This window comes from Sminthopsis crassicaudata, chromosome 1 (genome assembly GCF_048593235.1).
Source record: "Sminthopsis crassicaudata isolate SCR6 chromosome 1, ASM4859323v1, whole genome shotgun sequence".
NCBI lineage: Eukaryota > Metazoa > Chordata > Mammalia > Dasyuromorphia > Dasyuridae > Sminthopsis > Sminthopsis crassicaudata.
In genome coordinates this window covers 623,181,560-623,202,049 of record NC_133617.1, presented here as the reverse complement: position 1 = coordinate 623,202,049, position 20,490 = coordinate 623,181,560, and the positions used below count along the sequence as shown (strand labels likewise).

Sequence of the window (20,490 nt, the reverse complement as noted above, 5' to 3'; positions counted from 1 at the left end):
TATTTCCATATATTTACATCCCCAGTACATTCTCTCTTTTTCTTTGGTGAGATTGGCTATTGCAGATTCCATTTTTTTATGTTCTTTATCCTTTATAGTTAATGCCATAAATTCTCCTCATATAATTGTCATTTCCCTGTTGAACCACTCAGGAATAGTGTGGTGTGATTTCATGTTCTTATCAAATTCCACAAAGTTCTCTATCTCCTCTGCGTTCAGATAATTTTTCTTTATTTTGCAGCATTTATTTATTATTACCTGGACTTCTTGGATCTAAATCTCAAAGTGTCTCACTCTTTTCCCATCCTGGCCAGTTTATGGTGCACAAGCCTAATTCTGTATCCCAAGGGATTTTTGTTTTGTTTGAGATCATAGTTTCTATCCCTGCATCTTTTTACTTTAGCTGAAGCATAATGGATTCTGCTCCAGCCCCTTATTTAAATTCTGTATGTATCTTTCTGTTTTAAGTGTGTTTCTTGTATGCAGTATATTTTGGGATTCTAGTTTCTAATAACATTCTGTTATACTCTTCTCTTTTTTAGGTAAGTTTAACCTATTCATGTTCAGTTATAGTAGCTAATTTTTTATTACTTTCCATCCTGTTCTACAATCTTTTCTTTCTCTTTTTCTCCTGATCTTTCTTTAAGAGTCTGTTTTGCTTGTACTGATGCCTCTTCAATCCATCTTCTCTCTTTACCCTTTTCCTTCCTCTTTCACTGTGTAGTAAGGTGTTTTTCTGTATTCAACTAAGTGTATATATTTATATATATTCTTCCAATCATTAACCAATTCAGATAAAACTAAGACTTCAGGGTAACCTGCTTTCACTATATCCTCAATGCCTTTCTTGTATAAAATCTTCTTTAAGGTTTCTTAATATTTATACGAGATAATTTCTCTCAATTTTCCTTTCCCCTCTCCCAATCTCCCATTGTGTTCCTCTTTTTTATCCTTTCTATTTGTCTTTTCAGATCATCATTATAACAAGTCCTCTGTTTAAGTAGTTTCCTTCTGTGATTCCTGATGATTTTAGAGTTTTGAAGGAATTCATGATCATATCCCCAGAAAATATTTTTTTAAGTTAGTCCTTTGTGATTTTTTAAATTCACTTTATCCTTTTCTTTATTCTTGTATTTATTTATGTGCCAACTTTTCTACTTACCTGTGATCTTTTAATTAGGAATAATTGTATTTTTCTATTTCATTAAAGGGCCATTTCTCTCCCGTATGCTTAATTTTGCTAGGCAAGTTTTTCTTGGTTTTAAATCTAGATCCTTTGGTTTCAGGAATGTCAATATTCTAAGCTCTCTGTTACTTTATTGTAGTAACTGTTAAATCTCATATGATTCTTATTGTGATTCTTTGGTGTTTCTGTTTGCAGTATTTTCTTTACCTAGTAGCTCAGGATTTTTGCTACAATATTCTTTGGAATTTTCATTTTGAGATTTCTTTCAGGAGGTGATAGATATTTAAGAATTCTATTTTGTCTTGTGGTTCTCAGCTGCCTATGCAATTTCATTTTATAATTTTTTTTTTTTTTTTTTTTTTGGTAAATATGATGTCTTGACTCCTTTTGTTGTTGTTCTTGACTTTAGGATAGTTAATTGATTTTGGTTTTTCTTTTTGTCAGTCCATTGATTCTTAAATTACCTCCTCTCAATTTGTTTTCCAAATCAATTTTTTCCTAGGCGGTATTTCATGTTTTTTCTGGTTTCTCCCCTGCCCCAGTCTTTTTGCTTTGTTTTTTCATTTCTTGATCTTTCAGAATCCTTAGTTTCCATTTGGGCAATTCTAATTTTCAAGAATTTTCTTCAGCACTGTTTTGTGCCTCTTTCATTTATTTATTTATTTATTTTGAAACTTTTTATTTTCAAAAAATATGCATGCATTATTTTTTAACATTGACAGTTGCATAGCCTTGTGTTCCAAATTTTCCCCTCCCCCCCTCTCTCTAGATAGTAAGCAATCCAATATATGCTATACAATATTCAATATATGTAAACATATTTATACAATTATCTTTTTTTTTTTTTTTTTTTTATAATATTATCCCTTGTATTCATTTTTCCAAATTATCCCCCCTCCTCCCTCCACTCCCTCCCCCCCATGACAGGTAATCCCATACATTTTACATGTGTTACAATATAACCTAGATACAATATATGTGTGTAAATACCATTTTCTTGTTGCACATTAAGTATTAGATTCCGAAGGTATAAGTAACCTGGGTAGATAGACAGTAGTGCTAACAATTTACATTCACTTCCCAGTGTTTCTTCTCTGGGTGTAGTTATGTCTGTCCATCATTGATCAACTGGAAGTGAGTTGGATCTTCTTTATGTTGAAGATATCCACTTCCATCAGAATACCTCTTCATACAGCATTGAAGTGTACAGCGATCTTCTGGTTCTGCTCATTTCACTCAGCATCAGTTGATGTAAGTCTCTCCAAGCCTCTCTGTATTCCTCCTGCTGGTCATTTCTTACAGAGCAATAATATTCCATAACCTTCATATACCATAATTTACCCAACCATTCTCCAATTGATGGACATCCATTCAACTTCCAATATCTAGCTACAACAAAAAGAGCTGCCACAAACATTTTGTGTCTCTTTTATTTAAACTGTGAATACTCTTTTTATAACTTTCCTTTTTAGCTCTTGCTTCTTTTCCCATTTTTTCTTTATCACTCTCATTTATTTATTTTTATTTTTTGCCTTTTTTTTGCTTAGGCAATTGGGATTAAGTGACTTGCCCAGGATCATACAAGCTAGGAAGAGTTAAGTGTCTGAGGTCACATTTGAACTCAGGTCCTCCTGAGTTCAGGGTTGGTGCTCTATTCACTGCCCCATCTAGCTGCTCCATTCTCATTTATTTTTTAAATTAATTTTTATATGAGCAGCTAGATGGCGCAATGGTACAAAAATGTTTTGGGGGACTTTCCAGGTAGTTGTCATCCATGTTCTGCTGGGTTTGGTCACCATGACAAGGAAAAACAAGGATGAAAGGTCTTTAGTTAACTTCCTACGATTAAGGAAGTGAAGTTAAGATCTGCAGCTCATAGTTCTAGGGCTTTATAGACAGAACTTAGATATGATTCTATCAAATTGACTAATACTGATTAGAATAGAGAATGGTTCCAAATAAATCTTCTCTCATAGCACCCTGCTTTTGGACTTAGGACTTGACAGGCTCAGAGCACTTGTTGGTCTGGGGTGAGGTCTGTTCCCCACTCTCCTGATCTGAACTATGCAAGTTACTGACTCAGGTTTGGGTCTGTTGGCATATGCTTATTTTGAAGTTTTAGACCTCCTTGGACTCAGTGGCTATTAGCCAGCTGGGAAGTGGCTCATTAAGAGTAAAGTGGGAAAGGAGCCTGTAGGTGCTTGATGTCAATCCATAATTCCTGAATTGCTGACTCCCATTTGAATTAGGAGTCCTGTCTTGGTTATTTCACTGCAGCTTCAACACTGGATTAGAGGCTAGAACTGAGTCCTTGCTTTGTTCCCGAGATCAAATTTGTGCAACTATCATTTGCTTCAGGATTGTGTTCCTTGCTCATTACACAGTTAGTGCCCATTCCCATAGACACATTGTCCTGAATTTCAGACCTGAAACTGATTGTGTGTTGAGGTGGTACCTCTCTCTGTACCTAGTGCTTATAGTATTGTAATCCATAGAATAGGGATTGTTTTGGGGGAAAAGGAAGGGATTTTCTTTGTATTCCTATTGTGTCTGGCACAAAACAGAGACATATAAATGTTTGTAGATTGAATTCTTCAAATTATTGCTTCACTGCCTGGCTAAGAATGTAGCACATAGGCCTAAGGCATGTTTTGAGAAAACTTTTTCAGTTTCTGACAGATTTCGAAAGTCTGGGAATTTTGACCAATTATAATGGAAACAAAGTCTCATAATGTATATATAACTTACTTTACAGTGTTTTAGGAACAAAGTTACAATCGTTAATAGTGATTTGCTTCCAGTATTAACTAATTCTTATGGCGAGGTCAGTGACTGGAATAAGATTCCATGGTTCTTGAGCCTCAAGTGACAGCCCTGAACAGCTGTATTTATTTATCAGCAATGCATGTCCCAGCTTGTTCTGCTAGCTGGGCAACACATGCTTTAAAAATGACTCCTCACTCTGCACCTGACTCCTTCCCAGGAATAACTTCATAGAAAGAATTGTGCAATGTCACTAATCCTTTGGATTGATATTGGTATTACTGCTTGAGAGTACATTAATTTACTTCCATATGACTCTTGGTTACTGTCAGATTGGTGTTTCTGTTCTCTTTGATCACAATATTAGTTGTTTAGTCAGTAACATGAGAAGCTGATGTGCTAACATTTGAACAGGGTCTTTAATTCCCTTGAACCCTGAGTATTCTAATGACATCTTTATCACTTTGTGGTTTGTGCAATTAAGGAGAAGGTGGCAAAGGTATCTTTAGGGGCACACATCTTTATTTTTGTGGGCCTGAAGACCTTGCAGAGAAAACCAGTAACATAATTGAAGTATAATGAAAATTTTTTTTCTAGTCTAGTAATAATAATTATATTTATATACTGCCTTAAAGCAGCAAACCTTAAAGTTTGCAGAATGCTTTAAAAGTATAATCTCATTTCTTATTGCTCATGAAAAGTAACATCATCATCACAATCATGAAAGGTAGGCACTATTATATTCTCATTTTAAAGATGAGAAACTGAGACAGACTGAGGTTAAGTGGTTTGCCCAGAATAACATAGCTAGTGAGTTTCTGAGGCTAGATTTGAACTTAAATTTTCCTGACCTGAAAAAAAAAAAATTAACATATTTTGAACAGAATATGTTTATCTGCTTTGCTCTGGGTATTGTTAAGAAGAGGGTATTCTGTAATCTGATTTGTCCATTCCGTTTTTGTAGTAGCTTATCATTTTAAACAGTACATTTATTAATGATTCTGAGTGGCCATTATGTACTTCCTCTCCCCCTCCACCTCCCCCCCCCCCCCCCCAACTCATGGTCATAGTGTTTAGGGACTTCAAGTAACATGTACTTATTTTGTTCAACTTTTTCAGTTGGTATAAATTTAAATTTGATAATTGGATCAAAACTTTACCAAACAGCACCCTTCCTATGTCTCCTGAGGAAGGCTTTGTTCCATTTGAGATCTCCCAGCACTCATTCTGTACTCTGAAGCTAGTTCTTCTTTTGCCTTTCTGAGTTTCCATCCTAAGTGAAATAGATATTTTGGAACTTGGGCTCTTTGAGCTGCTTTGATCTTTTCTACCTTGATGAAACCAATTTTTTCCCCATTATGATGAATTGCTGAAGGCACTAAGAACTTCCTTTGAGTTGTCATTGCCTGTGGAATTGATGTAGTGAATCTTACCACTCTGGAAGAAGCTTTTTGAAGTGCTGATAATTTGAGAACAGTCATCTAGAATTTCAGAATTTCACAAGTAGTGGACAATGTGTAATTCTTGAGTAGTAATTGTCTGGTGTTTAGAGAAAAACGTAATAAATATAAGTATATATGTACATATATAATTTTGTTTATGAATATCTTTAATATGTAAATGTACACTTATATAAGTGTGTATATACAGAATTTGGCATAGTGGATAGAAGAAAAATTGAGCTTATGTTTTTTTAGATGTATACTAGCTATATAACCAACACACTGATTGTTGATCTACATCTGTAGAGAAAGTTTCCACATTGGAAGTTCTTTGTATTTAATTCTTGGACACAAAATTCCTGTCCTAGATATTTTAAAAATATTCAGATACATGGCCTAGTCTGACTCTGGAACTGTTAATAATTCTAATATATCACATTTAAAACATAATTGAGGTTCTATTCTTTTTTTTCCCCTTATATAAATTTTTATTATGACCAATTTTCCTTTCATCTCATGGTTTGGCAATTTTGATTTACCACTTGAATTAAAATAAAATATCTTTTTGGAAATTTTTTTTTCTGTGTATTTGTTTTATTTCTGGTGGCCAGGTGATATTGATTTTTTTTTTTAGGTGATTATTGATATTAACTTGATATATTGCCTGGAGTGTCAGTTTTTTCTAGATCACTTTTGAAATTAAAATTTCAGAGCTTTAGTTGACTGGAGAACTATCTATTTGGATAGAACTATATGTCTATGATTATATTATTTTGAGGTCAAAAAAGCTAGTCTGTTAGGATAAATTTTCTCTTAAACTTTTCCCCACAGAGTTGTACACATTAAAAAGTGCTTTTATTTGGGGGGGGGGAAATTTATGGAGGCAAGTGTTTTAAAAATACTTATGATCAGGTCTGGCGATCTACACCTGCTGTAGAGGTGTACTCCCTTATACTGGGGAGTTTGAGGCTGGTCACTTGAGTTGTTACTACAACCGTGCTATTGTAAAGATAAAGTTGGTTGGGTCATCTGGCAGAGGGCCATTTCTTTACTTTTAAATAGCTCTCTAATTTGATATCAGTTTACTGGCTTTTCATTTGAAATTAGAAAGCTTTCTTTGTTTTGGTCTAATGAATGTGTTTATTCACTATCTGGGGAATTCTTTATCACTTCTCTTAAAGAAACATGCACCTATGGTCACATTCCTTTAGTTAGATATAAATGAGTATCTTCAAAGTGATTCTCTACCATTTAATCTTTGAATAAATTAGAAATAACACTAGGCATTTTCACTTGAGAAGCTTGCTTCTGAAATTCTACTTTGATATTTGTACATATAGTCACATATAGGAAATGAGTTACAACTCATTTTCTTTCTTGACTCATTTTTTCTATTAGACTTTTTTAGTTTGTTAGAGACTTTTATAGTATTTATTAGAAATGCATTTCCTTAAAATTATTTTAAAGTTTTCAGTTATGATGTATGGTCTTAAGGAGTAGTATACTCTAGGAAACTACCTTAGTGAAAATGGGGAGGCCCATGAAGGGCAGGAGCCGACTGTCCCACATTACAAATGAAATCTTTTGTGGGAAAAGTTGCATAAAGAATACTGCAGAAAAATATATGACTGGAAAGATTGAGCCAGCCACACATAAAAGGAACTTGGGTTTGGAGAGAAATCTGTGAAGTCATTGGAAGAGAATACTGTGTCAGCAAAGGCTGCCCTGCAACTCCTTCAGATGCTATGATTCACAGCTGAGGCTTTCTGATAATTGACCTGCCCCTTAACAATTCCCCATTTAAAAAAAATTTTTTTTTTTGCTGTTATTTTCCTCCCACAGCATAGTCCTCACACTGAGGAATGCAAGCAGCACTATCACTTCTGGATGGTTGTAGCAGGTGTTGATCTTGTGAAATATGATGGAGGCAAACTTTCAAATGGAGAAGGAGGACTATAGTCAGAACAGGCATTTAAGTCTCTCATCAGTCTCCTGGTTCAACCCTTTGATGTGTTGGCCCACTTAATTACCCCAATTAAAAAAGTCTTACTGGGGCTCTTCATCCTTTCCTTCCCCACGGGTTACTGAAGGAACTCAGAAAGGATCCTTCTCGTGAACAGCTCTGGAATCACTGCTGGTTCCTCTTGTAGTTCTTATACTTCTTATACCCTATGTTCAAGCACCATATGATGGTATACACGGTAGCCACTTGACAGTGATTGCTAGAGATCCAATCCACACCTGCAGAATGGATCTCCTTTTGTGAGAGGATGATACAAGGAGACTAAGAGGCCATTGTGTTGTTTGACCTCTCTCCTTTTCCCTAGCCTTCAGTTTATTTCATTTCCAATCTGCAACACCTATATCAGCAAGGGCTGCCTTGCACCTTCTTTAGACGTTATGATCCACAGCTGTGGGGGGCTCTCAGAGAATTGTTCTGTCCCTTAACAAGAAGACAGTTCCTTTGGAGAAGTGGAGAATTAGTTTTTCAAGAGGTTTATTAGGTACATAGAACCTGTTTTTTTTTTTTTTTTTTTTTTTAATACTAGATTATAAATCCTGATTATGATCTCTGTGTCTTAACACTCTTTTGTAGTCATAGCATCCAGAACAGTGGTAAGTATACTGTAGTATATGTTTAATAAGGGCTTGATATCTTGATAGCTTTCCTCAATTTGAAGTTATTTATAATTAAGGTCTCTTCCCAATCACAGGAATAGGTTCTATAAGAATTTTATAATTCTGATGTGCTTACTTATATAGTGCTGAGATATTGCAAGGACAAAGTAGAAGCAAGTTAATATATAAAGTATTTTGCTATTGTTGTATGTACTCCCTCCAATCATAAATTTGTGAAACATCCACATTCACTCTGTGTGATGTATGTCCATATCTCCTCCACAAAGGATCTACCCAACACTCTGAAGTACTTTCTATAGATTTTTTTTTTTCCTGATAAATCAGGGTTAAGTGACTTGCCCAGGGTCACACAGCTAGGAAATGTTAAGTGTCTAAGTTTTCTATGGAGTTTTAAAAATTCTGTAACACTTGGATTATTTATCTATTATATCCCATTTTTATTATGACTGTACCACTTCCTTTTTCAGTCATACATGTCCTTAAGAATTTGTTTTATGTTGTTCCTTTCTTGTAGATCATTCTGGTAAGATTAATTGTATTTCTAGCACTGTGCATCATTCTATTTGTCTTTAATTCAACTGTAAGTAGTTTAATAGATTTCCTTTTGATATTTAAAGTCACATGCCAAATGATCCAAAACACTGCCAGTATCTTCTTTCAGATCCTAGTAAAGGTAGCCCAAGACCCTATATCTGAGAACCTTAGCTAACAGCATCCCTTAGCACAGTGCTTTGTGTATAGTAAGTGCTCATCACAGGCATTCTATGATCTACATTATTATAACATCTACAAGGAGTGTTTGATTCCTTGACAATAAAGAAATTTTTGGACTTTGCAGTAGTAAAAAATTGAAATCATTGAAAGGATTGTAATTTCTCAAATGTGATCCAGTTGATTCTCCTCCTAAACACTGGACCTTCTGCTAGGACATCACTCTGCCTTCCAATACCATACATAACCTCTGAGCTAGGTGGTGGTATGCTGTGCTGTGCTGTGCTGTGACTGTTGGGTCCTATTATTGCCCTCCTATGCTGAATCAAGCAATGCCCTTCTGTTTAGAGTCAATGCCATGTCAGGTGCTATGTCACAGGTTTTCCCTCTTCCTTTCCCTGGCAAGAATTCTGCTGCCTCCTTTTCTTGGACACTGTTCGTTCTGGAACCTGAGCTCTGTTGCCTTATATTGGAGTGGTTTGCCATTTCCTTAGTCATTTTAAACTCAACATGTTAGAAAACTGAAGATTTCTCCCAAGTTTTCTCCCTTCCAAATAGCCCTATTTCTATCGAGGGTATCACCATACTTTTAGTTCCTCATGCTCACAATTTGGACATTATCCTTGAAGCATAAGGCTCTCTTATCTCTCATGTCCATATGTTGCCAAAGCCTATATGTTATAGCTTTATAACATTTGAATATATTCCTTTTTTGCTATTTTGCTATCAGTGCACTGGCTTCTTCTCATGCCTGCTGATTGGTCTCTTTCCTACAAGTCCCTCCTCATTCTAGTGCAAAGCTCTTAAAGACCTTTATTCTGACAAATTATACATTCCAAGTTATTAAGATTCCTTTAGTATTAAACTGCAGAGCTTTTATTGAAACATAGATCTTCTGACACTATATTCAACACTTTCTACTCCACCAAACTCATGGTCTTTTATTGGTGGAAGAAATTTCCTCCCTAGAAATTGCCATCATGAATAAAATCTACAGATTTCAGTCCAAAAAAAGTAGTTGACATATAAAAAAATATTAAAGGTTAAAAAAATGGAAACAGAAAGCTTACTTGCTTAAAAATAAACATATGTCCCAAAAGGGCATCCTGTAGTATGATCAAAAATTACCCAATGTACCTTTTTGTTTTCATTGAGGATATTTCTATTATACACTTTATATAAAGATTTTATCATAAAAACTTTCTCATAGTGACTTTTGGTATATTGCTTCATCTTTTAAAGGCTGCAGGAAGATCTTGTCTGATGCTTTTTTTGGTGAATTTGTCCCGTGTTCCCAATCATTGAAGAAACTTTAGATATCTAGAAATACTCTTCATCTGAATATTTTCTTTTCCTCACAGCCACCAAATTAAATCACTACAATACAGCAGCACAGGAGATGTGATTCTTGTGGTGTCCGGAAACTCTCAGGCCAAAGTGCTTGACAGAGATGGCTTCCTAGTAATGGAATGTGTCAAAGGAGATCAGTATATTGTGGACATGGCCAACACCAAGGTGAGCACCAATATATAATGAACTCTAAAACAGATTTATAATAGTTAATTTCTTAAATTGTAAATCATGGCTTTGTTTATTTATTTGGATTGTTTCCTTGGTATTGAATATCCATTTGTACCTTTAATTTTATTTGGAATTTGAAGTAGTGGAATAATTCATAAAATCTTTTTATTGTTACTTTCCCTAAAGAATAAAATCCTATTCATAAGGGTTTGTGTAGTATCCAGAGGAGCATTTTGTTAAAAATGCAATGATAGATGTGCAAAAATGTTCGCAGCAATTCTTTTTGTAGTGGCAATGAATTGGAAATTGAGTGGGGAATGGCTGAATAAGTTATGTTATATGAATGTAATGTAATGTTATTGTTCTATAAGAAATAATGAGCAGGCTGATTTCAGAAAAGCCTGGAAAGAATTACATGAACTGATGCTGACTGAAGTGAATAGAACCAGGAGATCATTGTAGCAAGATTATATGATAATCAACTTTGATAGACTTAGTTCTTCTCAACAGTGCAATGAAACAAGACAATTCCAATAGACTTGGGATAGAAATCCCATCTGCACATAAAAGAGAATATGGAGACTGAATGTGGATAGAAGCAGAGTATTTTCACCTTTTTTTGGTTCATTGGCTTTTTCTTTCTTATGTTTTTTCCCCTTTTGTTGTTGTTATTGATTTTCCTTTCACCAGATAACAAATATAGAAATATATTTAGAAGTATTCTACTTGTTTAACCTCTATTGGCTTGCCTGCTGTCTTGGAGAGGAAGGAAGTGGAAGAGGGAGGGAGAGAGAAAAAAATTTGGGACACAAAATCTTACTGAAATGAATGTTGAAAACTATCTGTACATATATTTGGAAAATTAAAATACTATTGAGAAAAAATAAAACAAAACAAAAATAAAGCATGATTTTTAGGGAGGATCTCTATGAAAACTAAAGTCCCAGCTGGCTCCACTCCTATCATCCTCTGATTTCTCATAGGGTAACATTCACTGTTGTATAATTTGTTGTGAACAAATGAGTGGTTTATATGGGATATGGACTAGGTTATGGAACCTTTCTTTGAAATGCTTGCTGTTTTGAAATGAATATTAAATTCATCTTGAACTATTATATTCTCTTTCACATGAGTGTTAGTTATATAGAGAGACTGGTGTGGTATATGTAGGTGGTGGAAGGTTGCTCAATGTCAGGAAAACCTAGACTCAGGTTCTGCCTTTGATATTGCTGACTGTGTGAACAGGACTTCTTTAAATCCTCAAATCATTCTTTCAGACTACACTTACAAATTGTAGAAGGTCAGCCCAGAGGGAACCTGCTAACAATGTCTGGTTCCACTCCCCATCTCCTCTAAAGGCTCTCGGCCTTCCTAAGAAGTCGGGGCAGTGACAACCGGTGTTGTGATTGAAGCAGAGTGATACCAGGTCTAAGTGATACCAGGTGGCAAACTACATACAATAGCAAGTTGTTTATGTGGTCTCATGTGTGCAGTATATACTGGGCGCATGCCCAGTGTTTTTGTTGCACAAAAATATGAGGGTATAAAAGGGGGAAAGACTTTGTAATAAATGGACTCCATTTTCCCACCATCCTCAGGAGCCTCACCTCTCATCACTTCTCCACTTTGATGGCATATTTTAATCACCCCAGTGTGGGGGCTCTAGAAAGCAACGGTATGTTTTGTCACCCCCAACTTGGGGGATCTAGAAAGCAGGACACAACAACAAATGAGATGTTGATGATAATTAGAGAAGAGAATTTCCATGCCATTCCAATTTAAAAAAAAAAAAAAAAAGGTTACACTGAGCATTGAATATCATGAACTTCCTATAGTCATCCCATAGGGCGTTTAAAAATGAGGAAACTGAAGTTTAAAGGAGGTGACTTCACAAAATTCCCATAGTTTGCTTCATATAGAACCTGAATTTCTGATGGCTGATTTTCTAGTGGCTTTTTGATCACAGTCCTGATGAGATTAGAAGAGATGAATTGTGATGGAGAAATCTTGAAGGAAATATTAGGGTAATTATCAGATTACAAAATAATTATGATTATACTATAATTTTCCTTAAAATGTTATTTCTGTACTGATAGGAACCTATAATAGAAACAGCAGTTCCTGTTTTCTTTGGTTTTGCCCAGAGGGAAATATAGTTAAAAGGCCATTTTTATGTTTATTTTTACTGATATTTGTATTACAGTTTCTGGCTTGAGTAGTTAGATTTGATAAGTAAAGAATGATTTTTTCAGAAATAGGTGCCTAAATGAGGCAAATCTGTAATTTTAATCTCTTTTCCGAGTCCAGAAATAATTAACAACTCCTGAATTTATTATAAAATTTAGGAAATAGGACTTTAAAAGAATATATGTGCCCTATTAAAATCTAAGTAGAACATGCTTTGCATATAAAGTTTTCCTAATTAGCTCATAATTTTGTATGAATCAAGTTTATATTTCTTATAGTTTTTAAAATTCAAAATGTATATGTGTGTATATATTATATGTATGTATAGATGTGCTTTGTGTGTGTGTGTATAGTCATGTCAAAGGTACAGCTATTCTAAATGAGAAATCATACTTTTTTGGTTCCCCTTTAGGAGAATCACAGGGTTAAAGAGTAAGCTATCATCTGATCCAGTTTTTATTTTACTGAGGAGCAAACAGGCCAGGGAGAGAATGAGCTCAAAGTTATAAGAGGAATAAATGGCCAAACTAGACTTCAAGTCCAGGATTTTTAGATTCTGGGCCCAGCCTTCTTTTCATTGCATTTCTGAATAACATAGGATTTTATTTTTTGCTATGCATATAGTTATATAGGTTCTGTTATTGTAATCCTTTCATGGGGTTTGTGACAAAGCTAATGCTTCATATCTTCAAATTTGAAAAATAAGTCTTTAAATAAAGCTTTTAAAACAATGCACACTCTGTTGCACTTGCTCCTTTTTATTCCTTGGTTATATACTTGAAGTTTTGGGATGTTGCCACTGGGTGGCAGAGACACACCAGTCATGTGATCTCAACCAGTGAACCTGGCTTGAAATTGCATTTTTCTTTTAAGTTTTTTATGCTTATGTATTCACAAAGATTTGCAAAGCTGAATAAAGTAACAAATGACAAAATGAAATATGTATGTGAATATACATGTATATACACACACACACACACACACACTCCTATACCATCTAGTAAATTTTGAAGTAGGCTTGCTTTCCTTGGGATTCAGATAGGTTTATCTTTTCCAAAGTACTTAGATTTGTAACCTTGACCTTTCTATATTGGTTGTGTTTTTTTTTTTTTAATAGTTTTTATTTACTAGATATATGCATGGGTAATTTTACAACATTGACAATTGCCAAACTTTTTGTTCTAATTTTTCTCCTCCTTTCCCCTCCCTCCCCTCCCAGATAGCAGGTTGACCAATACATGTTAAATATGTTAGAGTATAAATTAAATACATATATTGGTTGGTTTTAAAAACATCTATTTGTTAAAACCACTCACTTAGTGAATATTAATCATTATTATTTGTATTTTTCAAAATTATAAATTTGATAATAGTCAGCAGAGAAATTATGAAATAAATATGCATAATAAAGAATAAAATAATACATCAAAATTAGCTTTTTGTTTTAAATTTTATCAGTGTAGTTTATTATTACATTTGTAAATCTACTTCATGAGATATCTTTTGTAATAAAGTAAGACAATATATCTTTTATAATAAAGTAAAACAATTAAGTAAAACTAGTGCATATAGTGCGGTATTAAAATGCAGCCTTTACAGATATCTTCAATTACTATGTTCAAAAATGCATATATTTCATAGTGTTTCCCAAATTTATCATCTTGTTATAGATAGAATATTTTAACAAAAATGGACTCATGAATGTTCATTATATTGATCATAGTTGTTCTAGTTTTTAAAATTATTTGTTTTTGCTATGTTGTTGCTATTGTATGAATTTTTCTCTTGGCTCTCATTTCATTCTTTGTCAGCTTATAAGTGAACATAAAAGTCCTCAATATTTCCAATTTATATAAATGTTGTAAAAGCATAAATATATTTTGGTTTTGTTTACTTCATTCTGTATTAGTTCATATGTCTTTCCGCATCATTTTGAAATAATTTGTTTCCTCAATTTTTATAACGTAGTTTTCCACATTCACATGCCACAACTTCTTTAGCCATTTTTCAACTTAAAGACATCGGGTGTGTATGAGCATGTTTGCATCATAAAAAAGAACTGGTGAAAGTATTTTTAAACATAAAAAACTTCTTTTTACTTTGATTTCTTTTGAACATTGGTGAAAGGGCACACATGGTATTTAGCAGCTTTTTGTATGTAATTCCAAAATTGTTTTCCTGTAAGGTTGTACCCTCTTACAAATTCACTAACATTTTATTAATATACCTTCTTTCCTCATACTTTATACAAAGATAAGTTTCAAATAGGCAGCTCAGTGGTGCAGCAGATAGAACATCAAGCTTGGGAGTTAGGAAGACCTATTTTTATGAGTTCAAATCTGACTTCAGGCACTATCTGTTTGATCCTGGGCAAGTCCTTTAACCTTGTATCTTTATAAAACAAAGTTTTATAACTTTATAAGTAAGTTATAAAAGGAAATGGGAAACCACTCCAATGTATTTATCAAGAAAACCTCAAATGAGGTCCTGAAGAATCAGATATGACTGAAGTGACTTAGTGACAAAAAATTTCAAATGGTTATATGATTTATATATAAAATGTCACATCATAAATTAAAGAATTGTGGAAAAAAATGATTTATAATTCATGAATATGAGGACAGTTCACGACCAAACAAGGAATAGAGGATCATAGAAAACAGAATGACTAATTTTGAATATGTAACATTAAAGTGAGTTTTACACATGTTTAAATAAAGCTAAGATTAAAAGGGAAATAATTGAAAGAAAAATATCTTCACAGTGTTTGTCTAATAAAGATTTTATTTCTGTGATATGTAAGGAACTGATTGAATTTATAAGAAAAAGAACCATCTCCCAGTTGTTTAATAATGATATGAGCGCATGAACAAATGGTTATCAAGAGAAGAAATCCAACTTATTTATAACCACATGAAAAAATACTCCAAATTACCAATAATTTGAGGAACTCAAATTAAAATGAATGTGAAATTTCACCCAATACCCATAAGGGTGGCAAAGGTGATAGGAAAAATTACAAAAACCTTATTTATTTATTTATTTTTAGCAAAATAGATGCACAAAAATTCATATTAAAATGAATTCTCGATCCCAAAATATTTGTTCAGCCTTGGACCTGGAATCAGAAAGACCTCAGTTCAAATCCAGCCTCACATACTAGCTTTGTGACTTTGAGCAAGGCATTTAATCTCTGCCTACCCAAGTTTTTTCATCTGATAAATGTGGATAATAATAGCAATTACTTTCTAGGTTTATGATAAGGATAAAATGATATTATATTTGTAAAATGAATTGTAAGCCTTAAAGTACTTTATGAATATGTTATTATTGTTACTTATATTATTATTACTTTTTAAATGTCTACTTTAAGTTATGCTACTTTCTATTTTGTTTCCTTATAAATTTTAATAATTGTGGTCAGGTCTAGTTCAACTGATTTCACTTCTACTCATGTCCTGTAGGTTTTTCCATATTTCATTGTATTTTTTATTATAAATTTTTGAGGTATTATAGTATTTCATTGCATGGTATTAATGTACTATCATATGTTTAGCCATTCTCTATTTATTGTATATATGGTTTGATTCTATATTTCCCCCCATTTGAAATAAAGTGGCTAAAAGGATTTTTGTATAGATAGATCCCTTTTTTACTTTTTGTGATCCTATTAGGATAAAATATTAATACTGTTTGTTAGGTCAGAAGGTATGATTGCTTAGACAACTGGTTTTTGTATTGCCATATCGCTCTTCAAAATGTTTATATTTGTTCCAATCCTACCAACTGCTCTATTAAATTCAGTAATTTGTCATCTTCTTATAAAGGAGGTGTTAAGAGCTTCCATTATTATTGCTGTTATAATGGTTTCTTCTTTCGAGATTATGAAATTTTCATTAATGCATATACATTTAGGATAAATAGATGCATGCTTATTAAAAGTTTTTATATTGTCATTTTACATAGCACTTTTTCATGTAAGATAATGCCTTTCTTTCCCTTTGGTAATATTTTTTGATTGTGTGATCTCTTTGGGATACAGACTTAGTAGAGACACTGCTGAATCAAATTTTGATATGTCCTTTGGACATAGTTCCAAATTACTCTCCAGAATGGTTGGTTCAGTTCACAACTCCACCAACAATGTATTAGTGTTCCAGTTTTACCACATCCCCTCCAAAATTTATCATTATCTTTTCCTATCATGTTAGCCAATCTGTGTGAAGTGGTAACTCAGAATTATCCTAATTTGTATTTCTCATTGACTAGAAATAATTTTCAATTTCTTCATCTAAAAATTATCTGCTCATATCCATTGATCATTTATCAATTGGGGAATAACTTGTATTCTTATAAATTTGGGCCAATTCTCTACATATTTTTAAAATAAGGCTTCTATCAGAAACATTGGATGTAAAATTTTTTAATCAGTTTTTTTTCTTCCCTTCTAATGTAGGCTGCCCAATAGATAAATTGACAAAGGACAGGAACAGGTAGTTCACAAAGGAAGAAATCTAAGTTATCAACAAATGTGAAAAATTTCTCCAAAACCTTAATTTTATTAAAATGATTCCAAGTTTCTATCTTATTGAATAGTGTGAGGGTATCAGCTCAACTAAAAAACGAATCCATAACTGAAGCCTCATCAATGTGCTATTTTAACTTTTAAAACTATACAGACATAGTTCTCTCTTAATCAGACTGGCAAAAATGAGGGGAAAAAATGACAGTGGTTGAAAAATTTGCAGGGAAACAGGCATACTTGACTAATACATTTTCAGACATGTCCAATGTGTAAATTATTTTTTTTCTTTTCTTTTTTTTTTCTCCCAATAGCAATAAGGTTACCAAAAGTAGAAAAAAGAAATAAGGAGAGGAGGTTACCAAGACATTTTCTGGAAAGAAACAGCAGGAAAGTCAATAAGAAACACAGAGTAGGATAGCTTTGAAAATAACGAGTTTATTATATACTTAAAAAGAAAAGTAAGCAGATTCACTGTTTCATATATAATTCTCTTTTTATGTTCAACTTTGTATGTGGAAATATCTCTTATTAGGCATTTGTATTCAGAATAAAACATTTTTAAAAATTACAACAAAAATGTTTAAAAAGGAGAAAGATTGGAAGTTGGGAGTCTGACAATGAGACAGTTGTTTTGGTAATGAGGGGTACAAAGCCATAATCAAGTTCTTAGACTTTGGAGAAAGCAGGAAGCTTGGATTTTAATTATTTGATGAGATAACTGAAAGAGAATTAGAATCAGGAGTTGATTAGGCAACATTTTTTAAAAGAGGAGATAAGTGATAAATGAAATAACTAGATAGCCCACTTAGTTTCAAAGAGGACTAAAACTTCTGAAATTAAATTTTATCTTGCCAACCTTGGCAAGTCATCTTCCATTCCATTTGTTACAGCATAAAATGGTTTTATACAAGTGGTCTATCACCTCTACTAAGAAAACAGCTTTGAATACATGTTCTGATAGTGAGAGTATTTGCACTCTATGCTCTTTTCTATGGGACAAAACTCCCATCCTTTAATTTTTTGAAGTGAGCACCTTTATGTAAGTCACCTTTAAGGAGATAACTTTTAACTTGTATTGTTTGACCTTTCCAAAGAATGAAATTCTACGTGGATAATGTGTACAATTATCTTGGGCAGCTAGAAAACTATTGGGCCTGCAGTCAAAACAACTCATTTTGAATTCAAATCTGCTCTCAGATACTAACCAGCAGTGTGATTCTGGGCAAGTCACTTATTCCTGTTTGCCTCAGTTTCCTCCTCAGTAAAATAGCTAGAGAAAGAAATCGCAAACCATTCCAGTATCTTTGCTTAAAAAATGAGATCATAACGAGTTGGATATAGCTGAAAATAACTGAACTGAAAATGAATTTGTTGCTACAAGTGAGTATAATTGTCTTGAAAACTAGTCTGTCAATGTCAAGAGATAAGTGACAAGAATTTTCTTGAGTACTTCCAATCAATACAGAGAATGACTAGATAAATCAAATTCCTTAAAATTACATACTATTGACTTTGCTTAAATGTTTTATTTTCCTCTCCCCCCCCCCCCCCCCTTGCTCTTTCTTTCTTTCTTGGAAAGAGTTCAATGGATGGATAGGGATTTTAAAATTATGCACTTTTATAAGATGATTTTCTTTGAATTTGGGGACATTATTGAAAAAAGGAAAAGAAGAGAAAAAAAGTTGAGTACATTATTTTGAACATATTACTGTTATTTTGAAGATAAAACAATGAGTTTCTTACATAAAGAATATAAGATAAATATGAAATATGTGTCTCACTCATACTTACAGAGTAGCCACTTAATTTCTGCAAAAATTCTATTTCTTAAATAAAGTCTTACTTTGGTAGTCTTACTTATTTCCAGAAAATTTGCAAGACATTTTTTTGGTCCACTCCTGATAATTTAAGATGCCTTCACTAAGTTAAAAATGATAATTAAGGAGAGAGAGAACTTAAAATTTTCATCCATAGTTTTTTCTTATGGCTAGTTATGAAAGAAGTATGGTATTAGTTTCAGGGGTATCCAAAGCCCAGCATCAGAATTCCTTTGTTGATGTTGATTCATGTTGGCATACCATCTGCAAACCTCAGGACCCAGCAGATCTATTGATTATTGTTATTTTTTGATTTACCCAGAATCTGACTGGCCTGCTTCCTTGCCCAGATCTGGCTTTTGTTTCTTCAGATTTTTGCTTGGTTTTTATTAGGAACTGGCGGTAATCTTATAATAAATTTTGTTTTTATTTATTAATTCTGATTAAGAGAGGCCTGTATCTGTATATTTGGTTTTTAAAATTAGAAGAGCACATTAACGAGACCACAGTTATGAATTAATTTCTTACTTGAGCCAGTTAGCCTCATCCTGTTCAGTGGTCCCAGAGGGCAACCTTTCAAGTCAATTATGTTGACCAAAAATGACTCCAATTGGATCTGATAACTTTTGGAAAAATAACTTTAAAAGCTCCTTTCTTTGAAGAAAGCAATGCCATAATAAAATGTTACTCTGTCTCTGTAAGAATTTCAGATTAAGCTCTTGATACTAAAAGGATACTTAGTATAAAGAGAGACTCTTAAATGAGGACATCTAGTAAGATTAAATGAAAAGCTAGACAAGCCAGTTACTTTGATCAATGAGTGGATTGACTTTCTAATTTTCACTTTAAATTTTTTTCCCACTAATATGAGGCATGCCTCCATTTATATCTCTTTGAGAATCTTTGGCTGAACTTGCTTGTCTTCATGACTCATTTTTAGTCACTGTTTAAACAGAGAGGCACTTAACATTCCCATGCTTTGGTATCATTCTTGCACCTACCTTTACCAGATAGTGTCATCATTCGTGGTGGGAAGATCCCAGATAATTGTTGTATAATAACCAGCTTAGTGTTCTTGACCCTATGTACTACATAGTTGTTACTGTCAGTGACTAAATATACTTCCTTTTTAAACATTTTTGTTGTAATTTTTAAAAAATGTGTTTTATTCTGAATACAAATGCCTAATAAGAGATATTTCCACATACAAAGTTGAACATAAAAAGAGAATTATATATGAAACAGTGAATCTGCTTACTTTTCTTTTTAAGTATATAATAAACTCGTTATTTTCAAAGCTATCCTACTCTGTGTTTCTTATTGACTTTCCTGCTGTTTCTTTCCAGAAAATGTCTTGGTAACCTCCTCTCCTTATTTCTTTTTTCTACTTTTGGTAACCTTATTGCTATTGGGAGAAAAAAAAAAGAAAAGAAAAAAAATAATTTACACATTGGACATGTCTGAAAATGTATTAGTCAAGTATGCCTGTTTCCCTGCAAATTTTTCAACCACTGTCATTTTTTCCCCTCATTTTTGCCAGTCTGATTAAGAGAGAACTATGTCTGTATAGTTTTAAAAGTTAAAATAGCACATTGATGAGGCTTCAGTTATGGATTCGTTTTTTAGTTGAGCTGATACCCTCACACTATTCAATAAGATAGAAACTTGGAATCATTTTAATAAAATTAAGGTTTTGGA

General features: G+C 33.2%; 1 protein-coding gene across 1 annotated transcript in view; it reads left to right on the top strand.

Annotated features, from left to right (window-relative positions):
* The window catches only part of WDR70 (WD repeat domain 70), a 295,974-nt gene that overhangs the window by 48,455 nt on the left and 227,029 nt on the right, over nucleotides 1-20,490 (top strand). Inside the window, 1 exon segment of the mRNA XM_074282629.1 lies at nucleotides 10,104-10,257. Coding sequence (XP_074138730.1) covers nucleotides 10,104-10,257 — 154 coding nt within the window.